Source organism: Malania oleifera, chromosome 11, assembly GCF_029873635.1.
Source record: "Malania oleifera isolate guangnan ecotype guangnan chromosome 11, ASM2987363v1, whole genome shotgun sequence".
NCBI lineage: Eukaryota > Viridiplantae > Streptophyta > Magnoliopsida > Santalales > Ximeniaceae > Malania > Malania oleifera.
In genome coordinates this window covers 41,268,770-41,289,927 of record NC_080427.1, presented here as the reverse complement: position 1 = coordinate 41,289,927, position 21,158 = coordinate 41,268,770, and the positions used below count along the sequence as shown (strand labels likewise).

The 21,158-nt window shown below is 37.0% G+C and overlaps 2 protein-coding genes across 3 annotated transcripts; both read right to left on the bottom strand.

Annotated features, from left to right (window-relative positions):
- Nucleotides 1–1,373: 1,373 nt before the first annotated feature.
- Nucleotides 1,374–5,401, bottom strand: LOC131168642 (pentatricopeptide repeat-containing protein At4g39530). Of its 2 annotated transcripts, XM_058128239.1 has the most exons (3): nucleotides 2,537–5,288; nucleotides 2,003–2,181; nucleotides 1,374–1,661 (listed from the first exon to the last, which is right to left on the bottom strand). In XM_058128239.1, exon 1 carries the CDS (start codon nucleotides 5,208–5,210, stop codon nucleotides 2,667–2,669), a length of 2,544 nt encoding a protein of 847 aa, XP_057984222.1. In that variant the 5' UTR covers nucleotides 5,211–5,288; the 3' UTR covers nucleotides 1,374–1,661; nucleotides 2,003–2,181; nucleotides 2,537–2,666. The 2 variants fall into 2 exon arrangements, with proteins under 2 accessions (XP_057984222.1, XP_057984221.1); XM_058128238.1 differs by lacking the exon at nucleotides 1,374–1,661 and having other exon boundaries at nucleotides 1,815–2,181; nucleotides 2,537–5,401.
- Nucleotides 1,815–19,566, bottom strand: LOC131167486 (uncharacterized). Its single transcript, XM_058126289.1, has 3 exons — nucleotides 19,342–19,566; nucleotides 5,285–5,490; nucleotides 1,815–2,066 (listed from the first exon to the last, which is right to left on the bottom strand). Exons 1-3 carry the CDS (start codon nucleotides 19,564–19,566, stop codon nucleotides 2,003–2,005), a joined length of 495 nt encoding a protein of 164 aa, XP_057982272.1. The 3' UTR covers nucleotides 1,815–2,002.
- Between the last annotated feature and the right edge of the window lie 1,592 nt (nucleotides 19,567–21,158).

Below are 21,158 nucleotides of genomic sequence, written 5' to 3'. Positions count from 1 at the left end.
CAAAGTAGGCTGCAAACCATACTGATGAACTGAACACTACTCACAAAATTTATAAAAGAAAATTGCATGATATGAGCAATATGATGCATTACATCCTAACTCTACTCATGCAATGATAAAACTTTACACAGAACGCACATGAAATGCTTCTTCTTCTTCTTCTTCTCACCGTTAATGTCATGCATGCAATGCATGAAGATGCACAAATTTCCACTTGAGGAAGGCTTAGTCAATTCTCTATGAAACTCAACCTTTGAATATATCTCATCTCAACATTAAACCATGGAGAGGAAAGCTCATACTTTTCCAACGAAACCCCTGTTAACAACTTTTGGGAACACTAAGGCTTTTATCTTCTTTTGGAATGAATTCATGATTTTCATTGCGATATAAGTGTTAAATGTAAACAAAATGACAATAAAATATTTCAAACACAATCAAATATTATCTCACTTGTATCATCCATGCTAATTGCTCATTTCTTTGCCAAGCAATGGCTTTACCTTGACCAACATTCCAAATCCTCCATCAAATTTACTCAGAGCTCTTCTTCATATATTTTTTTATTATTATTTTCATTTCTTAGCTTCCCTTCAACTCTATTTTTAGTTTTCACCAAGAGTTGGTGTTGAACAAAGGCTGCAATCTTAAAATCACTAAAGAGATGGACACCAGTATCAATGCTTGCAATGCAAGCGAATTTGTTGAAGCACATCATCCCTCCTTTGATCTTTGTTGCATAATGAATTATCTTATGAGTATCATTACCAATGTTTTAGAACCTTGACATGGTCTTTAAAGATATAGGACGAAACACAGGCTAGGTTTTAAGGTTAAGAAAAGATGAGAAATTAGGCTCAAAATCTCCAACCTTGCCCCAGGGCATCACCTTTTACTTTGTATAAACCGCATTCATGAACTAAGAACCCATGAACTGCCTACATACTCATTACAGGATCAAGTTATTATGTAGTTAAGGACTCTTGTCCTATTTTTGAGAATTCAATTGAAGCCAAAGTAGAATAATTAATCCAGTTAGGACTTTTGATTGGTCATATCAAAGTTACAAATTTGAAGCTATAAAAGTAATAATTTTTTAATTGTTTGATGAGAGAGAGAGAGAGAGAGAGAGAGAGAGAGAGAGAGAGAGAGAGAGAGAGAGAGAGAGCTACTTGAAATAAACTTTCAAAAAATTAAAGAAAATGCTTACAGTCACTAACAAAATGGAGGTGGAGAGGAAAAGGGAAATATATCTAGTCCATATGCAAAATGCAACTTTGAATTCTCTACTAGCAATTCAAGATTAAGAATGCTATTAACAACAACCCATCAATTTTCTATCATTTCTTAATTAATATAGATTAAGAATGCTATTAACCACAACCCATCAATTTTCTATCATTGCTTAATTAATATATGTTCTGACTAACCAAAAATAATTACCATCTCATGAGTCCATTACAATCTCTCTCTCTCTCTCTCTCTCACACACACACACGCACGCACGCACGCACGCACGCACGTATATATGTTCATATGCAATTCCATTCTTTGAGGATTGGCACTGCCCTAGGAGGTGGTAAACTTAAATGACATAAGTTCTAGGAAATTTTTGGAACACCTCGCCAAAGAGAGTTTTGAGCAGCATTGAACCGGACAATCTGCAAAATTCCTCAGAAATAGAACAGTATCACGTGAAAAAGCTTCTGTCAATTTGTCATTTGGTCACAATTCCATGGGAAACGTAAAACGTAAACCATGGGCTATAATTTTAAAATATACTTGGTAACCAAGACATTAACCCATTTTGTCTGGAGGCATTTCTTTTAAAGCTTTAGATGATTGCCCATAAATTGGATTTTATAATCTTTACTCACCTAAACAGAGCAGGAAAGCATGTTTTGACAAGAACAAACTAACAAATTTTCTTAGATAAAATCAATGTATTCTACCATACACATCAAACAAGAAGCAACCAATGGGTTAAAGGTACTGTATTCACCTAGATATTTCTGATCGCAGACTCTTTATGATGACTGCAACCATAGCCTCCATTTCTGAATAACCTGAAAACCCCAATGAATTGATTTCAACTAAACCGCCCTGAAAAATAAATATTCCGTCTTCAAACAAATCAAGCTCATAATGACATATACTAAGCCTCAAATTGATCTTTGTTTCCTGCACCACCAAAAAGAAAAAAATATATAAATTTCCGTTATGGGCTGTTTGGTTACTTGTAGAACAAAAGAAAAAATAAATCTTGTATCTTCTGTTTATATTTCCTAGATTCCAAAATTATATATAGAATCATATGAACTAAACCAAATATATGCACTTGTTAACAAACACAATCAACTCACGGGGTTCTTGCTATGCAAACTGCAACTAGTAATAAATACACACACAAAAATTTAAAAAATTAAATAATCCCCAAGCTTCTATTGCAACTAATCAGACCATAGATATCTAATAAACAAGTTCACAAGTAGAATACGAAATATTACAGTTTCCAATCTCCAAATTAGTTGCAAACCTGATATCATTAGGATGCAAATTCTCAAGTCCCCAACCACTAAGACAAGAAATTGGATTCAGATTCTCATTGAACTATAAGCCAAGAGCTAAAAAAACTTGGCCTTTTTTTCTCTAATTGGTGTTGTTTCTCAATCATTCATCATTAGTGTAGTGGTGTCTGGCACATAACCAGCCACTCTGATATGCCGAATCAAAACATCCAAAACCGAACAAATCATATTGACCTTGGAATGAGCTTTGTCTCTTGCAATAAAAACATGAATCTCATTATTCACTTCAATCCAACTACGCCCAGGTTCTTTCACCACCCCATTAAGTTCCATTCTCTCCCTCACCTTCTTCACATCAATCCACATTCCTTTGGATGCAAAAATATTTGAAAGTAGAATATATGATCCACTGTCCACTGGATCAATTGAAATTGCCATCTCTGCTGCATATTGACCCAATTCAACATTACCAGCAATTCTACATGCACTGAGCAAGCTCCTCCATATTATTGCTGCAGGTTTGATTGGCATTTTCTCAATAAATTCCTTTGCTTCATACAGTTTACTAGCTCGGCCCAAGAGAGAAACCATGCAAGCATAATGTTCTGTACCTGGTTCAATTCCAAACCTGTGCATTGAGTCAAAGTGATGGAACCCAACCTCTACAAGCCCTGCATGGCTACATGATGAAAGCACACCTATAAAAGTGACATAGTTCGGTTTTATTCCCTCTTTGATCATTCGTTCAAACATCATGAGAGCTTCTTCAGCTTCTCCATGCTGTGCATATGTTGAGATCATGGAATTCCAACACACAACATCTCTCCAAACTGCATAATTAAATGTTCTGCGAGCCTCTTCAATACTTCCACACTTAGCATACATATCCACAAGAGCGTTTGCAACAAATGGGTCGAAGTCTAATCCAGTCTTGATAAGCTGACTATGAAACTGCTGACCATGTGGCAGGCTTGCTAGGTTACTGGCTGCAGTGACTAAAGCAACAAAAGTGAATTCATTGGATTTCTGGCTTGACAGCTGTAATTCTAAGAAGAGTTTGAGAGCCTCCTCATTTTCCAATTGTTGGGTGTACCCAAACAACATGGCATTCCACACAACAATATCCTTCTCATTCATCTCCTCAAATACAAGTCTTGCATCCTTAACAAAAGAACACTTGGAATAAACATCTATTAAGGCGCTGCCAGCAAATATGTCCAAAGATATACCCAATTTTAGGATAATACTATGTATTTGCTGGCTCAATTCCAAGGAAAATAGTGAAGCTGATACACCAAGAAGGCTAACAAATGTCAAAAGGCTCGGGGGGGACAGCATAAGCCTCATTTCACGGAAAAGATCCAATGCTTCATACAGTTCTCTCAATCTAGAGTATCCTTCAATCATTGCGTTGTAAGAAACCACATTGCGATCAACCATGATATCGAAAGCAGTTCTTGCATCAACTAAGGAATTGCATTTTGCATACATATCAACTAAACCATTTTTCACAAACTCGTCAGACTCAAGGTTGGCTTTGATAGCATAACAATGCACCTGTTTTCCCTGTTCTAGAGCCTCGAGTGAGCCACAAGAAGTAAGAGTGCTTGTGCAAGCAAACCCATCTGGCTTCCAGCCCAATTTGGTCATTTCAACAAAAAGCTTTAAAGCCTCCCAGTTGAGTGAATTCTGCATATATCCAGCGATCATTGTAGTCCACGATATAACATTCCTAATTATCATTTGATCAAATAGTTTCCGTCCAGTTTGCACTTTACCACACTTTGCATAGAAATCTATAAGTACATTAACCACCGAATCATCCATTTCTCTTTCTCTCCTCAACACATAAGCATGGATCTGTTTGCCGCCTTCGAGAAACTCAAGCATTGAACAAGCACTCAAAACACTGGAGAGTACATATTTGTCAGGCACTACTTCAGTTTCTCTCATTTGACTGAATAGCTGCAGGGAAACTTCAGCTCTTCCACTTTTCACATACCCCGTTATAATAGTAGTCCAAGTGACAGCAGTTTTTCCAGACAAATTATTAAACAATAATCTCGCATCTTCTATATTGCCGTTCTTTGAATAAAAGTCAACCAGTGAGGTGCCCACATAGACATCTTGATAAAAACCAATCTTAATTACAAAACTATGCACTTGTGCACCCTGATCAACAACACCCAATTGCGTGCACGCACGGATTACACTAGCTAAGATGAACTCATTTGGTTTCTCATCAAAACTTAAACAAAATTCTGAAAAGATCACTAATGCTTCTTCATTGTAACCGAGCCGAGTGTAAATGGAAACCATAGAAGACCAACTAATTAAGTTCCTGTGAGGCATTTTATCAAACAGTAACCGTGCATTGTATATGCTACCCGATTTCGAATACATGTTAAGGAGAATGTTGGCAAGGAAAACATCAGAGTGAAAGCCCCAAACAATAATCTGGCCATGAACTCTTTTACAGTACGAAACGGGTTTTCCAGAAATGGGTAATTGCAAAATATTTGCCAATTCGCGTTTTGTGTTTCGAAGTTTACAGACTTGAGGGGATTGGTTTACAGGTTGAAAGGAAGACACCTTAGTTGAGAAGCAGAATTCTTGTTTCTCAGTACTTCTATGACAACATTTTAAACGAATCCTAACTGGGTAGCGGTAGTAGTTTCTCATTCCATATTCCAGCACAAAATCAAATACCCACAAATTGGTAACAGTTTTGAGAGAAAAAGAAGCGTCAAACGAACCTTCGTGATCTGTGCTGCCGCAGAGAAATAACACCAGGTCTTGTGAGGAAGAGGAAAGACGCCATTCCGTCCGCCGGAGTGTGGAAAGAACGCGAAGGATTGGAGAGAAGAAGAACAGTCCGCGGCGGCGGCGGACCCAGACATCCGGAAGCTCGTTCGGCTGAGTTGAAGCTAGCGACGTCGTTTTGATTGATTTTGGCAACAAACTACAACCGCCACTTTTTTTTTTTTTGAGTTTGTAATTCGTATTTTGAATATAAATTAGGTGTAATTTTAAAAAAAAAAATTAAAGAAATTAATATGTAGCTTATTTTATATTGGAGAGCGGTGTTTGTAGAATTTTTTTAATAAATAAAATTAATAACTAAAGTGTTGCCATTTTGTATGTTAAAAAAATCTAAATAGTCATTTATCTTATTATTCGAACGCAATATGTTTAGGGTTTGATGTTTTTTATTTTCTATTTCTATTTCTACACAATAAAAAAATATATTATAAAAACGTGTTTGTTTATGTTACCAATTTTATGTTTCTATTATCAATTTTAAACTATTTACGAAAAAACTGAAAAAATTAGATTTTATGATTTTTTAGTTGTTTTGATAACTTGTGAACATTTTTAATAATGAGAAATTGTTTTTTTGGACTAAACCATTCATTATATATAGTTTAAGATTAAAAATAAAATAAAATAATTATATGAATTTAGACATAATTAAAATAAAAATATAGATAAATTTTTAAAAATAATAATAAAATCAATAGCAATTTTTTTTCTATTTTAAAATTTTTATGCCCAATAAAATTTTTGTTGTGAAGTAATTTTGAAAGCATAACAATTATGTAAAATGATTACAGGAAAACCATCTTTGGATTGCCTAAGATCTTTGGAATTTATTTATTTCTCTCGGGGGTAGCTTGCTTTGGTTTTGGTGCATTTCATGTAACATGTTTGTATGGTGCAGGAATATGGGTGGTGTTAGCTTGGTACAATCCCAAAAGGGGGGGAGGTGAATTGGTATTTCAAAAATTTTATCTCCTAGGTCAATCCATTAAGAGCAGTATTATATAAGCTTAAGGTCAATTTAATGCATGTAAAATAAATCAATGTAAATATACAATAGTATTTAAATTGCAATAAAAATTTAATCAAGCATGCACAATAAGGCAGTAAAAGAGACGACACCAGAAATATTATCGAGGTTCGGCAAACTGCTTACGTCTCCGCCTTGACTAATAAGTACAAGGATTACTACTATAAGCTCACTTAACGGGTGGAGCGGCACCTAAGCAACCATGTCAATTAGCATAGGACTGACTTCAACCTTTACAATAAGGTCAAATTAACACAGGGCTGACCTCAACCTACACAATCCTTCCAGGCTGGATTACTGCCCCCTCAGGCCACGCCTGAAATACAACAGATTTCTCAATAAAATTTACGTACAACAAATATGCTTATCAACTAAGCAAATTATGTACCAATGTAATCAATATACTACCAAATGATATGATAAGATAAGTTTAGTATAGTCTTAGTATCTACTTTCAAAGTTTTATGCAAATAATGCAATTAGTATGTGAGAGTGTAAGTGATAAGATCTTTGTGTCAAAATAATATTCTCAGTCACAGTGTAGCAACAAAGATCACAAGTATGTTTCAAATATCTCATCAGATGTTTTTCTCAAAAATAAATTACAAAAAATATTCAAAAATGATTTGTAAAGTCTTATTTGATCTTTGTATTAAAATGATAATATCAATCAAAATATATAACAACAAAAATCTTTAGCACTCAAGTAAATATTTCAAAATAAATTTCTTAAAGATAAGTACAAGAGATATTTTTGAAAATGATGTATAAAATATTTTTAGCAATCAAAATCCAATATGAACTCCTTGAGTATTGCAATGACAATGTAAAACTCAAAGAATCAACGAAGTATTTCTAAGGAAGACTTATTAACAAAGTCTCCTAAGGAAACTTGAAGCTTTGCTCTGTAATAAAATAACATCAATCAATCAATAATGAGAGAGAGAGAGCTTAAGCCTTTGAGATGAACACTCAAGCACACTTACAAAGATATTTAAGTAATAAAATCGAATAAAAATGTGTGTAGGAGGCTTAAAAATGGAAATAAGATTTTTTGAATTTCAAAAATTTTTTGCTAACTAAGATTGTTAATTCGTTTCTAATTTTTGCAAATGAGGGGGTATGTAAAAACTCCAAAAAAGATATATAAAAGATTAGTGGATTAATTTCTCAAAAATAAAAAATAAAAAATAAATAAATAAATAATTAATTTGATTTAAAAGAAAAAGAAAAAAATTAAAAAAAATTTATTTTTATTTTATTAATAAAATATATCATTATTAATATTAATTAAATATATTATTATTATTATTATTATTATTATTATTATTATTTGTTAGCCTTAGAGGCTACGTAAACTTAATTGTCTTGTTTTGATGATAACAACCCATTAGTGGTTCTAAGTAGGATTATCTTTGCGCAATAAGCCTTAGTAACAACAAACACAAATGTAAAGATTAAGTAGATTCTTAATAGGTTAGACATCATAAAAAATGGGGAGAATGTTAGCACTGTCAGCTACATTATCTTGACTTATATGTTTTGATGATATTAACCTAATTGTTTTTCTAGTATTTTTCATCCTTGTAGATCTTATCTAGTATAGGTACATAGTTTCAGATACACAGACGTACCAAATCAGAAGCAAAGATTGGACTTAGTAGATATCAAATAGAAAAGATCGAAAGGGCACTGACTTAGAAGCACCAAAGCACATCCCGAAATTTTTATTGTGTATAAATTAATTGTAATAAGGGTTGTGTGAGTGAGTACGTATTATAACTCTCGCGGTGTGTGTCTTGCATGATTTTCTGAGTAAGAGTTGAGCCATTGCATAAGCATATTAGGACACATGAGTTTATAGGATTGCACTAAAGACATAAACACAAACTCACCTTTCATGGCTTTCTAAGTTAAAATAAGAGTTTGTCAAATGAATCCTAAAACTCAAATATGTTTTCAAAGGGACAAGTTTTTAACATCCTAATTTTAAGAACATTTTTATACTTAGTCCCGATTATATTAAAATAAGTTTAATGTCCTAAAGGTTCAAAGAAAGTCGAGTATATTTACAAAAGGAGTTTTCAAACGTGTTTTATTAATTAAAGTATCTTATATTCAAAAGGAAACTCATTTGGACAAGTTTTAATCTTCATTAGACTTAATATATTTCATATAATTTTGTCCAAGAATGATTTGAGTCATTAAAACACTTTTTGACAAGAAAAAATAAAGTAATCGTCACTGCTGTAGTGCAGTCTTGAGTCTTGAACACCTTACGGTATTTTGGGCATAACTTTTTCTAAAAAAGTCCAAATTGGATGATCTTGGTGTTCTTGGAAAGTTAAGACAAAATTCCACAAATTTCATTTTGGTTACTTTTTCTGATTCAGGGACCTCGTCAACGAAATTCAGATTTTGTCGACGAATTCTAGGCAGAGGCGCTCCAACGGGCGGAAAACGGCTAGTTTGCAAAATAAAATATTTTTTCTTCCCCCCAACGGCTAGTTAACGGCTCCTAAGGTTCTTGGGCTATAAATACAAACTTTTAGACTTGTATTAACATAGTTTTAAGCATTATTGATCATATTTGTGAAAAATATTATTTTATCCAAAATCTAAGCACTTTGCACTTTGCATTTTACTTATTCTTGACAAGTGCTCAATCCTCTCTTGCTCACTTATCTTGTAAGATTCATTCCTTGAGAGAATAGAGTAAGGATTTGATTGTGTTTCATATTGGCTCATTTAAGGAGCATTAAATTGTATTTCCAATCTCTTGTAAGGTTCTTTGTGAACCGAAGCGAAGGCTTTTGGTGAGCGCGGGAGGGGTTTGTTCCCAAGTGTAGGGATTTGTTTTCGAGTTGTAAGGCTTCTCCGCCGGTGAAGGAATATCTTTAGTGGATTGTGGAATCCTTGGCCTGGTGCTAAGGCGTGGACGTAGGCTTGGTGCCGAACCACGTAAAAATACCGGTGTTGTTCTTTCTCTCCCTTACACTCTTTATTTTATATCTTGTGCATGATTTATATTTATATTACAATATAATTTCTTATATCTTGCCAAGAGTTTTTATTTTGTAGAAAAATACGTATTTCACAAAAAGAGTCTATTCACCCCCCTCTAGACTATATACTCCGAGCTGGGACTCCCAACATTATTATTATTATTATTATTATTATCTCCTGAAGCTTGAAGAAGCTTCAGGAAAGCTTCAGGAGATCTTTTTATAAAAAAATTCATTCATTCATTCTTCTTCTTCTTCTTCTTTACTTTTCTTTTCTTTTCTTTATTTCTTGCAACGTAGCTTTTCCTCTTTCCTCACGTTCTCTCTCCCTCTCTCCTTGATTTCATAACGGATTTTCGCCCGATCGAAAATCCAAAAATACCACTGGACTCCATTCGCCGCTGCCGTCATTTCTACCGGAGCGGATCGGTGGTAGGAGCGGTGTAGGCGTATTCCCTAGGGTAAGTCATTTTCTCATTTTTCTTTAATTTCTTGCAAAATATAAGCCCAATTGACGAACGAACATCACCATGAGAATCTAGGGATGATTCTCTACAAGTCTAGTGGGACGAAATTCTCATGGGGGTGTCGGGCCAAAACCCCAAATTTGGGGTGCGGCGGTTATTAAGGGGCTTAATTTTAATTAATTAGCATTAATTTTGAAATGCTAAAATATTAAGCATCTGGAATTGAAGTAGGATTTCTGAAATTTAGGGTCCGGGTGAGCGCTGCGGGTGTAATTTTAGGACCCGCAGGCAAATTTTAAAAAATTAAGTGGGGATGTTAAATAATAGTTTAAATATTAATTTAAGGTATATGGAGCTTAGAGAAGGCTAAATGAGTATTATCTTGGAGAAATAGATTAATTAATATGAGGAAAATGTAAATTGCAGGAGTTAAATTTCGGCCGCCAAGGGCGTGAAATTTTGGGTCCTAACGAATTTCTCAGTAGTCAGGTAAGGGTATAAGTAAAGTATTAATTTTCATACAAATTATTATTGATTATAAGTAAATTTATTTTCAGAAAAGCATATGTTATATTGTGTATTACGAATGAAATGTACGATTGGGAAAATACTGCTATGATGATTAAAATGTATATGTATAAATGAGATGTAAGGAATTCACGATTTTATAATATGAAGTATGGTTTTTTTTTTTTACAGCACATATGTGGCATGAATATTGTTTTACGTTGAATGTATTATGATTTGAAAAATTTTACGAACGAAACATGTTTTCAGGTATTATGAAAAGATGAATTATGTTGTGATGGTTTTGATGATTATATGATAAATGATGTATTTTCAGAATATATATACCTGAAACACTTTTGGCGCGAGGCCATATATTTATGTTATCGGCATAAAGCCGTATTTATGTTATTGGCGCGAGGCCATATATTTATGTTATCGGCACGAGGCCGTATTTATGTTATTGGCGTGAGGCCACGTATTTATGTTATCGACACGAGGCCGTATTTATGTTATTGGCGCAAGGCCATGTATTTATGTTTTCGGCATGAGGCTGTAATTACTATATTTTCGGCACGAGGCCGTAATGATGTTATATATATGATCATGTATTATATGTTATCACCACTAGGATGTTAGTTTAGTTCAGTTCAGGGGCTTGGTATCGTAGCTATATGTGTAGATTAGATATCTACGTTAGATTAGTGCTAACCATCCCACAAGGGGATGGGAGATGGATAGTCGATGTGGCTTTCAGTAGAGTGTGGACGTCCACCTGGCAGTCCGGACCAGAGTGTGGCGGGTTCATCGTACTTACAGACAGATTTGATTTGGCAGTGGTCGGCCAGCCATTGTCGAATCTCGTCTTTGGGCTGCACAACCCGTCATGGGGGGTAATACATGACACCAGTTAGCTATTCATTCTAGGTTTGTTTTCAGTACTACAGTTATAACAGATGATTTATGTATGTTATGATTTATTAACAGATGTGAAAATATATGTTTATCCAGTACGATATGATGGATGTTTACAGAATTATGAAATGTACTGCATATGTATACGTATATGTACCTTAAATATTCACGTTGTCACACAGCTTTATTTAGTTTATTTTCCCTTACTGAAAAGTGTCTCACCCCCAAACATTAAATGATTTTCAGGAAATCCAGTGAGACCGGCGGGCCAGAGTCGCCATTGAGCGATTGGAGCTTCCCTACTAGAATGGTAAGCGTTGAACTAGGACCAGGAGATTTTTGTTGTATAGTCTTAGTGTTATTTTGACTTTTTGAAGATTGTACATACAAACAGTATATTGATGTATAGAATGCTCTGGTATTATGTTTTATGATTGGATGTTTGAAATTTTATGTTTACTGCTGCTAGGTTTTCCGCTGTGTTTGACAGGTGTCCCCGCTACCCACGGGTTCGAGTTGACCATTTTATTTATTATGTGATGTTTTATGTTAAGAAATTGAGGGACGTTACAGGGTATATATAGAATTCCCCAAAATTATAATCGTTCAGGACATGTAGGGAATTATTAGAATTGTTTTAAAACAATTTAGCAAAGATAACCCCGTTTAAAGACTTTTAACCTCGATAAAAAATTATTCAACCCGAGAGCACCGATCGACCGAACTTAAGGTTCGGTTGACCAAGTGGCTGCGTTTGGTCGACCAGGAGAAATTTAAATTGAAAGGATGGTTGATCGGAATTGCATGGTTCAAGGGCGATTTTCCAATTTTGCGCGGTTCGATCGATTGGGTCAATTTGTACGGTCGACCGGACGGTTGGCAATTCCCATGTGGGGGTTCGGTCGATCAAGTAGTTGGTTCACATTTTTAGTCGGTCGACCGAGGAGTCAAACCGTTGACCCAGTGGGAGTTTGGTTGACCAAGCTGTATGACCTTGGCAAGGTTTGGTCGACCGTACTGTGGTCAAACCATTGACCTTTAACTGATTCGGTTGACCGAATGTTCTTATACATTCTGGTTCGATCGACCGAACATGCATTTTGGTTCTAATCCCTTTATACATTGACCCTATTCATATAAGCACATTTGTTTATGCATGCATATGGGTCCTAAGGTCATTCTAGGTCTTTTTGAGGACACCAAAAAAATCCTGCATTAGTCGACCGAAGAGTGATCCCTAAGGTTCTGTGACTTCCTATGGTCAGTCTATGGTCATCACTGAGCTTTTTATCCATATCATGCATGTAATGCATTAATTATTACATACAATTTCCTATTTACTATTACAGACCCAAAAATATAAATTACAATAAACAAATATGCCGACAGTCTTCAATTTTCTTCAAGTTGTCACATGTCATCAATATAATCCAGTTAGTATGATCCTACACACAAACTTAAAAGCCATCAAATACAAAAAGTATTTGTCATTATCAAAATTAGGTATGACCCATAGGGTCAACAGGTGGGAATCATTAGGATTTGTTTTCAATAGAATATTCAGTATTCACAAGTTCTTTTACTCTTATCCCCTCTCGATTAAAGGTCAGGTCAAAATTCCATTCCATAAGGGAGCTCCTAATGAAATTTGTTTTGTTTTTTTTTTTGTTTTTTTATCTTAAGTCAAGCTTCTCAGTCTTAATGGACTCTAGGCTCTTGATTTTTTTATTTAAATGTAGTGACCCAGAGAATTTATAATATTTAAATAATAAAAGGAACAGAAAAAAGGAAATTCGCGTTCGTCGACAACGTTACATATTGGGCTTGTTGACGAAGGTGTGGTTCGTCAACGAGAAAATACTGAGAGAGGATTGAATTTCGTCGACGAGGAGAGAGTTCGTCAACGAACTGTCTTCTTGACCTCGTCGACGAGGTGACGTGGCTCGTCGATGAAGGTCAATGTATAAGTATGCTAAAACCGGATTTTTCAACAGAAATTATGCGAGAAACTCCTTATCTCTCTAGATTTTTGTCCCTCTTTCCTTCTCTCTAAGATCTCGGGCCGGATTCTTGTCGGTTCGACGATCCGAAGCCACCACGACACTCCTGGAGAAGTTCTCTACATATCTACCGGAGTAGATTGTTGGCTGGGCTAGTTCGAAATCCATCCCAAATTCAAGGTAAGACTTTCTACTCAATATTTTATTTCTTGACAGTTGTAGAAAGCATAGTACGTGTAGAAATATTGAAGTTTAGTTATGAGAAATATCATTTTCAAGGTGTTGATTGGGGAACCCTGCAGGTGCGGGATTGTTTCTCTTAGGGGCTTTTCAAGATTTAGGTAAGGGGATAAACTAAGTTAGATATTTTTTGAAAAAATTAAGTATAATTTTATAGCATTTGATTTCAGAAAATGTATGTATATAAATATGTATTATGTTGGAAAATATTGCTAAAATTGGTGAGATATTATGAATATATGAAAAACCTATTTTGTGTGACATGAGTAGAATATATGATGAATTACTGTTTTTTTTGGGAATATGATAATGTTATGGAATTATTTTTTAAGAATGAAAAACTGGCGTACGGGTCGATAATTTTCTACGCTTTGCCAGCATATGGGTCGAGCTATGGATATATTTGCCGGCGTACGGGCCGAGCTATGGATATGATTTGTTGGCGTATGAGCTGGGTTATAGATATGATTTTCATGCATATGGGCCGATGATTTTCATGATGTATATATACAAAATGATGTGACGATATTGATTTGACAATTAATAGTATGAAATATCTATATATCACAGTTTGATTATATGCTATATGTTATCAAAACCTGGTTGACTTGGTCTAGGCTAATACTTGCATGGTACCGCTGGGTCTACCAGACCTGGTCCGTACACCAGTGGCGCTCACACTTCTTAAAATCACATCAACTATCCATCCTCACGCTATTTCGTACAATAGCGTTAACACAATATCGTAATGATCACGAACATATAGCATCGGTACCGTGCAAGTGCTAGCCTAAACCAAGCCAACCAGGTTCTGATAACATATAACATATAATGAAACTATGATACTTGATTATTTCATACTATTCATTGTCAAATCAACACCATCACATCATTTTGCATATTTATATACATCATAAAATCATCAGCCCTGGAGCTGATCAAACAAATCATCTATATGGGGTATAGGATATTTATTCTTAATTGTCACTTTATTAATCTCTTTATAATCTATACACATTCTCATAGACCTATCTTTCTTCTTCACAAATAGAACAGGAGCTCTCCATGGAGATACACTAGGTCGTATAAAACCCTTATCAAGCAAATCTTGTAGATGATTCTTCAATTCTACCAACTCTGCTGGTGCCATTCGGCAAAGTACTTTAGAAATCGACATTATACCTGGAAGTAGATCAATAGGAAAATCTACCTCGTGATCAGGTGGCAAGCCTAGTAATTCATCTGGAAAAACACCTATAAACTCCTTTACCACCAACGCGCTAGTGAGTTTCAATTCATTCTCTGATATCTTCTTCACAATTGGCACAAACCCCTGACAACCATTCAGCAGTAGTCTCTTGGCCTGAATAGCTGAAACTAACTAGGGCAAAGATTGCACTCGTGACCCTACGAACATGAATTTTGCTTTTCTTGGAGGTCTAAATATCACCTCTCGTGCATGACAATCTATGCTGGCAAAATTAGTTGCTAGTCAATCCATACCAAAGATGACGTCAAATCCATGTATGTCTAGCACTACCAGATCAGCGAACATAATTTCCCCTTGAATAACAATTGGGCAATCCCGGAGTACCCTACTACACCTCACTACTGACCCAGTCGGTGTAGACACTAATAATTTAGTATTCAATAACTGTGTTTCTGCCCCGTACATTTTAACACACCCCGCACATACAAACGAATGCATGGCTCATGAATCAAACAATACAATAACTTTAAAAGAAAGCATACTAACCATACCTGTCGCCACGTCACTGACTGTCTCAGCATCACCCGGCGTCAGAGCGAACACTCTGGCTGGAGCCATATTCCTCTGCTGGCCCCCACGTGGTGCCTGGTAACCTCTCCAGTATGGTCTAGGAGTAGGAGCTGCATCTGGTGGTGTAAGACAGTCTCGCACCATATGCCCCGGTCTACTGCAGCGATAGCAGACCACTCCATATGCTCGACACTCTCCCCAGTGCCTTTTCCCACAAGTCTAACAGACAGGAGGACCCTGTACTACCTGAACCACACATCCTCTGGTCTCCTACCTCCATCCTCTGCCATGGTTTCCTCTCCTCCACTGATTCTGTCTAGGACCCTGCTGGTAGCCTGAAGATGCGGATCTCTTTCCTCTGTCCCTACTCATCTACATCCAAACGCTCACCAACCTCTGCTAAGGTTGCTCTGTCAATTAACTCAGTAAAATCCTGGATCCGTAGCACTACCACTTGCTTGAATATACTCCGCCTCAAGCCTCTTTCAAATTGCATCACTTTCTTCACCTCATCCGACACGATATACATAGCGAAGTGAGAAAGCTTTATAAATCGCGTCGTATACTACTGGATTGATAATTATCCCTCCTTTAGACTCAGGAACTCTTCCACTTTAGCCTCCCTGACAGTAGCTGGGAAATATCTATCGAAAAATAATTCCTTAAACTAATCCCAAATCATGGCTAACAGCGTAGTCCTCTCATGCTCCAAAGGCTTCACAGCAGCCTACCACCTTTCAGCCTCTTTTGTTAGTTTATAGGTGGCAAAGAGGACCCTCTGTTCTTCAGTACACTACAACATGGTCAATACTTTCCCGGTCTCCTGCATCCAGTTCTCAGCGGCTGCAGGATCGACTCCTCCTGAGAATGTCGGAGGATTCATCTTAGTAAACTTCTTGATAGTGCATCCATGGCCAATCGACGGACCACCCTGTTCCCTAGAGCTCCTAGCGATCTAAGCCATAACCTGATGAGTCACACTACGTAATACTGCGTCAGAGTCCGTCCCACCTGCACCTAAGGGCCCTACCCCATCACTGCCACTCATGGGCACTACCTCCTCCTGGATCCATCCTGAAAAACAACAAACACATTTTAGAAATCCTATCCTTATAATTTACCCGCTTAACCTAGCCTCTTATCTCAACACTCTCAGTTTATTTCTAACCTCAGTTTTATATTCTAGGAATATAACTCGACAATAGTTTACTATGGTTTTCCTAAAATCGTCACCCTAGGAAAAACACAGAAACCACCACGAAAGTTCTGCCTCTAGACTATAGAACAAAACCTTAAATTACTTTCCTATACTCTGGTATCATTTTCGCTACACTCTAGAGTCTGCAGAACCTACCAACTTAGGCTTTGATATCAAACTGTAACAACCTGCTTAATTTTCATACATTTTTTTCCTTAAATAATACAAATCGGTATGATAAATCTAGCAAATCATAATTAACCTAAACCCGTGGGTACCAGGGATATAACAGAAACACAAAACGGAAGCCTAAGGAGCAGAAAACATAAAATCATAATATCATAAACGCAAAACCATCCATTACAATACCATAGTTACTATATCCGCTATAATTACATATGTAAACCACCCAAAAGAGTCCTAGGGTCACTTCCCAAAAAAATTCATCAAACCCTATCACAAAATACATACCCTTTAGAAAGGGCAGATCAGCCGTAATTATCACAGCAGAGTTTTATCCGCTCTCCTATCTGGAGCTCCTGAAATGTTTATAAAATTTAGGGGTGAGACACCTCTCAGTAAGGGAAATAAACTAATACTAGTGTGTGGCAACATGAGCATTTATGTGATATCCATATAATCATGTACATAAACATAACCAGTAAAACTGTATGTATCATTTCTCGGAAAAACATGTATAAACCTAGCATAGAAGAACATACAGCATTTTCATAGCATAATTCATCTCATATAATAATAATAATAATAAAACAATCCTGGTAGGTTAGCTGGTTGTTGTCATGTATTACCCCCACATGACTAGGTTGTGTGGCCCGAATGTGGGACCTGACAATGGTTGGCTGACCATTGCCAAGTCAATAGTATAGTTTGTAAGTCCGATGGGTCTGCCAGACCTAATCCGTACACCAGGGGCGCTCACACTTCTTAAAACCACATCGACTATCTATCCTCACGCTATTCCGTATAGCAGCGTTAACATAATATCGTAATGATCACGAACACATAGCATCGGTACCGTGCAAGTGCTAGCCTAAACCAAGCCAACCAAGTTTTGATAACATATAACATATAATGAAACTATGATACTTGATTATTTCATACTATTCATTGTCAAATCAACATCATCACATCATTTTGCATATTTATATACATCATAAAATCATCAGCCCTAGAGTTGATCAAACAAGTCATCTATACGGGGTATAGGATATTTATTCTTAATTGTCACTTTATTAATCTCCCTATAATTTATACGCATCCTCATAGACCCGTCTTTCTTTTTCACAAATAGAACAGGAGCTCCCCATGGAGATACACTAGGTCATATAAAACCCTTATCAAGCAAATCTTGTCGATGATTCTTCAATTCTGCCAACTCCGCTGGCGCCATTCGGTAAGGTACTTTAGAAATCGACATTATACCTGGAAGTAGATCAATAGGAAAATCTACCTCGCGATCAGGAGGTAAGCCTGGTAATTCATCTGGAAAAACACCTATAAACTCCTTTACCACCAACGCGCTAGTGAGTTTCAATTCATTATCTGATATCTCCTTCACAATTGGCACAAACCCCTGACAACCATTCAACAGTAGTCTCTTGGCTTGAATAACTGAAACTAACTACGGCGAGGATTGCACTCGTGACTCTACGAACTTGAATTCTGCTTTTCTTGGAGGTCTGAATATCACCTCTCGTGCATGACAATCTATGTTGGCAAAATTAGTTGCTAGTCAATCCATACCAAAGATAACATCAAATCCATGCATGTCTAGCACTACCAGACCAACAAACAGAATTTTCCCTTGAATAACAACTGGGCAATCCCAGAGTACCCTACTACACCTCACTACTGACCCAGTCGGTGTAGACACTAATAATTTAGTATTCAATAATTGTGTTTCTGCCCCGCACATTTTAACACACCCCGTAGATACAAACAAATGCATGGCTCCTTAATCAAACAATACAATAACTTTAAAAGAAAGATTACTAACCATACCTGTCGCCACGTCATCGGCTGTCTCGACATCACCTAGCATCAGAGCGAACACTTTGGCTGGAGCCATATTCTTCTACTGGCACCCACGTGACGCTTGGTAACCTCTCCGGTACGGTCTAGGAGCAGGAGCTGCATCTGGTGGTGTAAGACAGTCTCGCACCATATACCCCGGTCTACCGCAGCGATAGCAGACCACTCCACATGCTCGACACTCTCCCCAGTGCCTTTTACCACAAGTCTAACAGACAAGAGGACCCTGTACTACCTGAACCACACGTCCTCCAGTCTCCTACCTCCGTCCTCTGCCATGGTTTCCTCTCCTCCACTAATTCTATCTAGGACCTTGCTGGTAGCCTGAAGATGCAGATCTTTTCCTCCGTCCCTACTCCTCTACATCCAAATGCTCACCAACCTCTGCTAAGGCTGCTCTATCAACTAACTCAACAAAATCCTGGATCCGTAGCACTACCACTTGCTTGAATATACTCTGCCTCAAGCCTCTTTCAAACTGCCTCGCTTTCTTCACCTCATCCAACACGATATACGGAGCAAAGTGAGAAAGCTCTATAAATCGCGCCGCATACTGCTGGACTGAAAACTATCCCTGCTTCAGACTTAGGAACTCTTCCACTTTAACCTCCTTGACAGTAGCTGGGAAATATCTATCGAAAAACAATTCCTTAAACTGATCCCAAATCATGGCCATCGGCATAGTCCTCTCCTACTCCAAAGGCCTCACAGCAGCCCACCACCTCTCAGCCTCTTTTGTCAATTTATAGGTGGCAAAGAGGACCCTCTGTTCTTTAGTACACTACAACATGGTCAATACTTTCTCGATCTCCTGCATCCAGTTCTCAGCGGCTGCAGGATTGACTCCTCCTAAGAATGTCGAAGGATTCATCTTAGTAAACTTCTCAAAAGTGCATCCATGGCCAATCGACGGACCACCCTGTTCCCTAGAGCTCCTAGCGATCTCAGTCATAACCGGCTGAGCCACGCTACCTAATACTGCGTCAAAGTCCGTCCCACCTGCACCTGAGGGCCTTGCCCCCATCACTGCCACTCACATGGGCACTACCTCCTCCTGGATCCATCCTGAAAAACAACAAACACAACTTAGAAATCCTATCCTTCTAATTTACCCTTTTAACCTAGCCTTTTATCTCAACACTCTCAGTTTATTTCTAACCTCAGTCTTACATTCTAGGAACATAATCTGACAATAGTTTACTATGGTTTTCTTGAAATCTTCACCCTAGGAAAAACACAGAAACCACCATGGAAGTCCTGCCTCTAGACTGTAGAACAAAACCTTAAATTACTTTCCTATACTCTGGTATCGTTTCCGCTACACTCTTGAGTCTACAGAACCTACTAACCTAGGCTCTGATATCAAACTGTAACGACCTGCTTAATTTTCATACATTTTTTTTCCTTAAATAATACAAATCGGTATGATAAATCCAGCAAATCATAATCAACCTAAACCCATGGGTACCAGGGATATAACAGAAACACAAAACGGAAGCCTAAGCAGTAAGAAACATAAAATCATAATATCATAAACACAAAACCATCCATTACAATACCATAGTTACTATATCCGCTGTAATTACATATGTAAACCACCCAAAAGAGTCCTAGGGTCACTTCCCACAAAAATCCATCAGACCCTATCACAAAATACATACCCTTTAGAGAGGGTAGATCAACCATAATTATCACAGCGGAGCTTTATCCGCTCTCCTATCTGGGGCTCCTGAAATGTTTATGAAATTTAGGGGTGAGACACCTCTCAGTAAGAAAAATAAACTAATACTAGTGTGTGGCAACATAAGCATTTATGTGATATTCATATAATCATGTACATAAACATAACCAGTAAAACTATATGTATAATTTCTGGGAAAAACATGTATAAACATAGTATAGCAGAACATACAACATTTTCATAGCATAATTCATCTCATATAATGATAATACGAAAACAACCCTAGTAGGTTAGCTGATTGTGGTCATGTATTATTCCCACATGACTAGGTTGTGTGGCCCGAAGGGAGGACCTGACAATGGTTGGCCGACTACTACTAAGTCAATAGTACAGTCTGTAAGTCTAATGGGTCTGCCAGACCTGGTCTGTACACCAGGGGCGCTCACACTTCTTAAAACCACATCGACTATCCGTCCTCACGCTACTCCGTGCAGCAGCTTTAACACAATATCATGATGATCATGAACATATAGCAGCGGTATCGTGCAAGTGCTAGCCTAGACCAAGCCAACTAGGTTCAGATAACACATAGTGTATAATGAAACTGTGATACATGGATATTTCATACTATTAATTGTCAAATCAATATCATCACATCATTTGACATATATATATATATACATTGTAAAAATCATCGACCTGTACGTCAGCATTTCATATTTTACCATAACTCGGTTCGTACGCTGGCAAATCATATCCATAGCATGGCCCATACGCCAGCAAATCATATCCATAGTATGGTCCGTACGCCGGCAAATCATATCCATAGCACGGCCCGTACGCCGGAAAATCATATCCATTGCATTATCATATTCTCATAAAACAATATTTTATCATAAATTCTACTCATGCCACACAAAATGGATTTTTTCATA

What these genes read in the sequence shown, in the direction of transcription:
- LOC131167486 (XM_058126289.1), bottom strand. Translation starts at nt 19,566, where the DNA reads ATGGGGGCAAGGCCCTCAGGTGCAGGTGGGACGGACTTTGACGCAGTA. An exon ending in GGATGCAGGAGATCGAGAAA is followed by an intron (nt 5,491 to 19,341) that starts GTATTGACCATG and finishes TGGCGGTTGTAG; the next exon opens with TTTGTTGCCAAAATCAATCA. An exon ending in CGGCAGCACAGATCACGAAG is followed by an intron (nt 2,067 to 5,284) that starts GTTCGTTTGACG and finishes TGGGGTTTTCAG; the next exon opens with GTTATTCAGAAATGGAGGCT.
- LOC131168642 (XM_058128238.1), bottom strand. Translation starts at nt 5,210, where the DNA reads ATGAGAAACTACTACCGCTACCCAGTTAGGATTCGTTTAAAATGTTGT.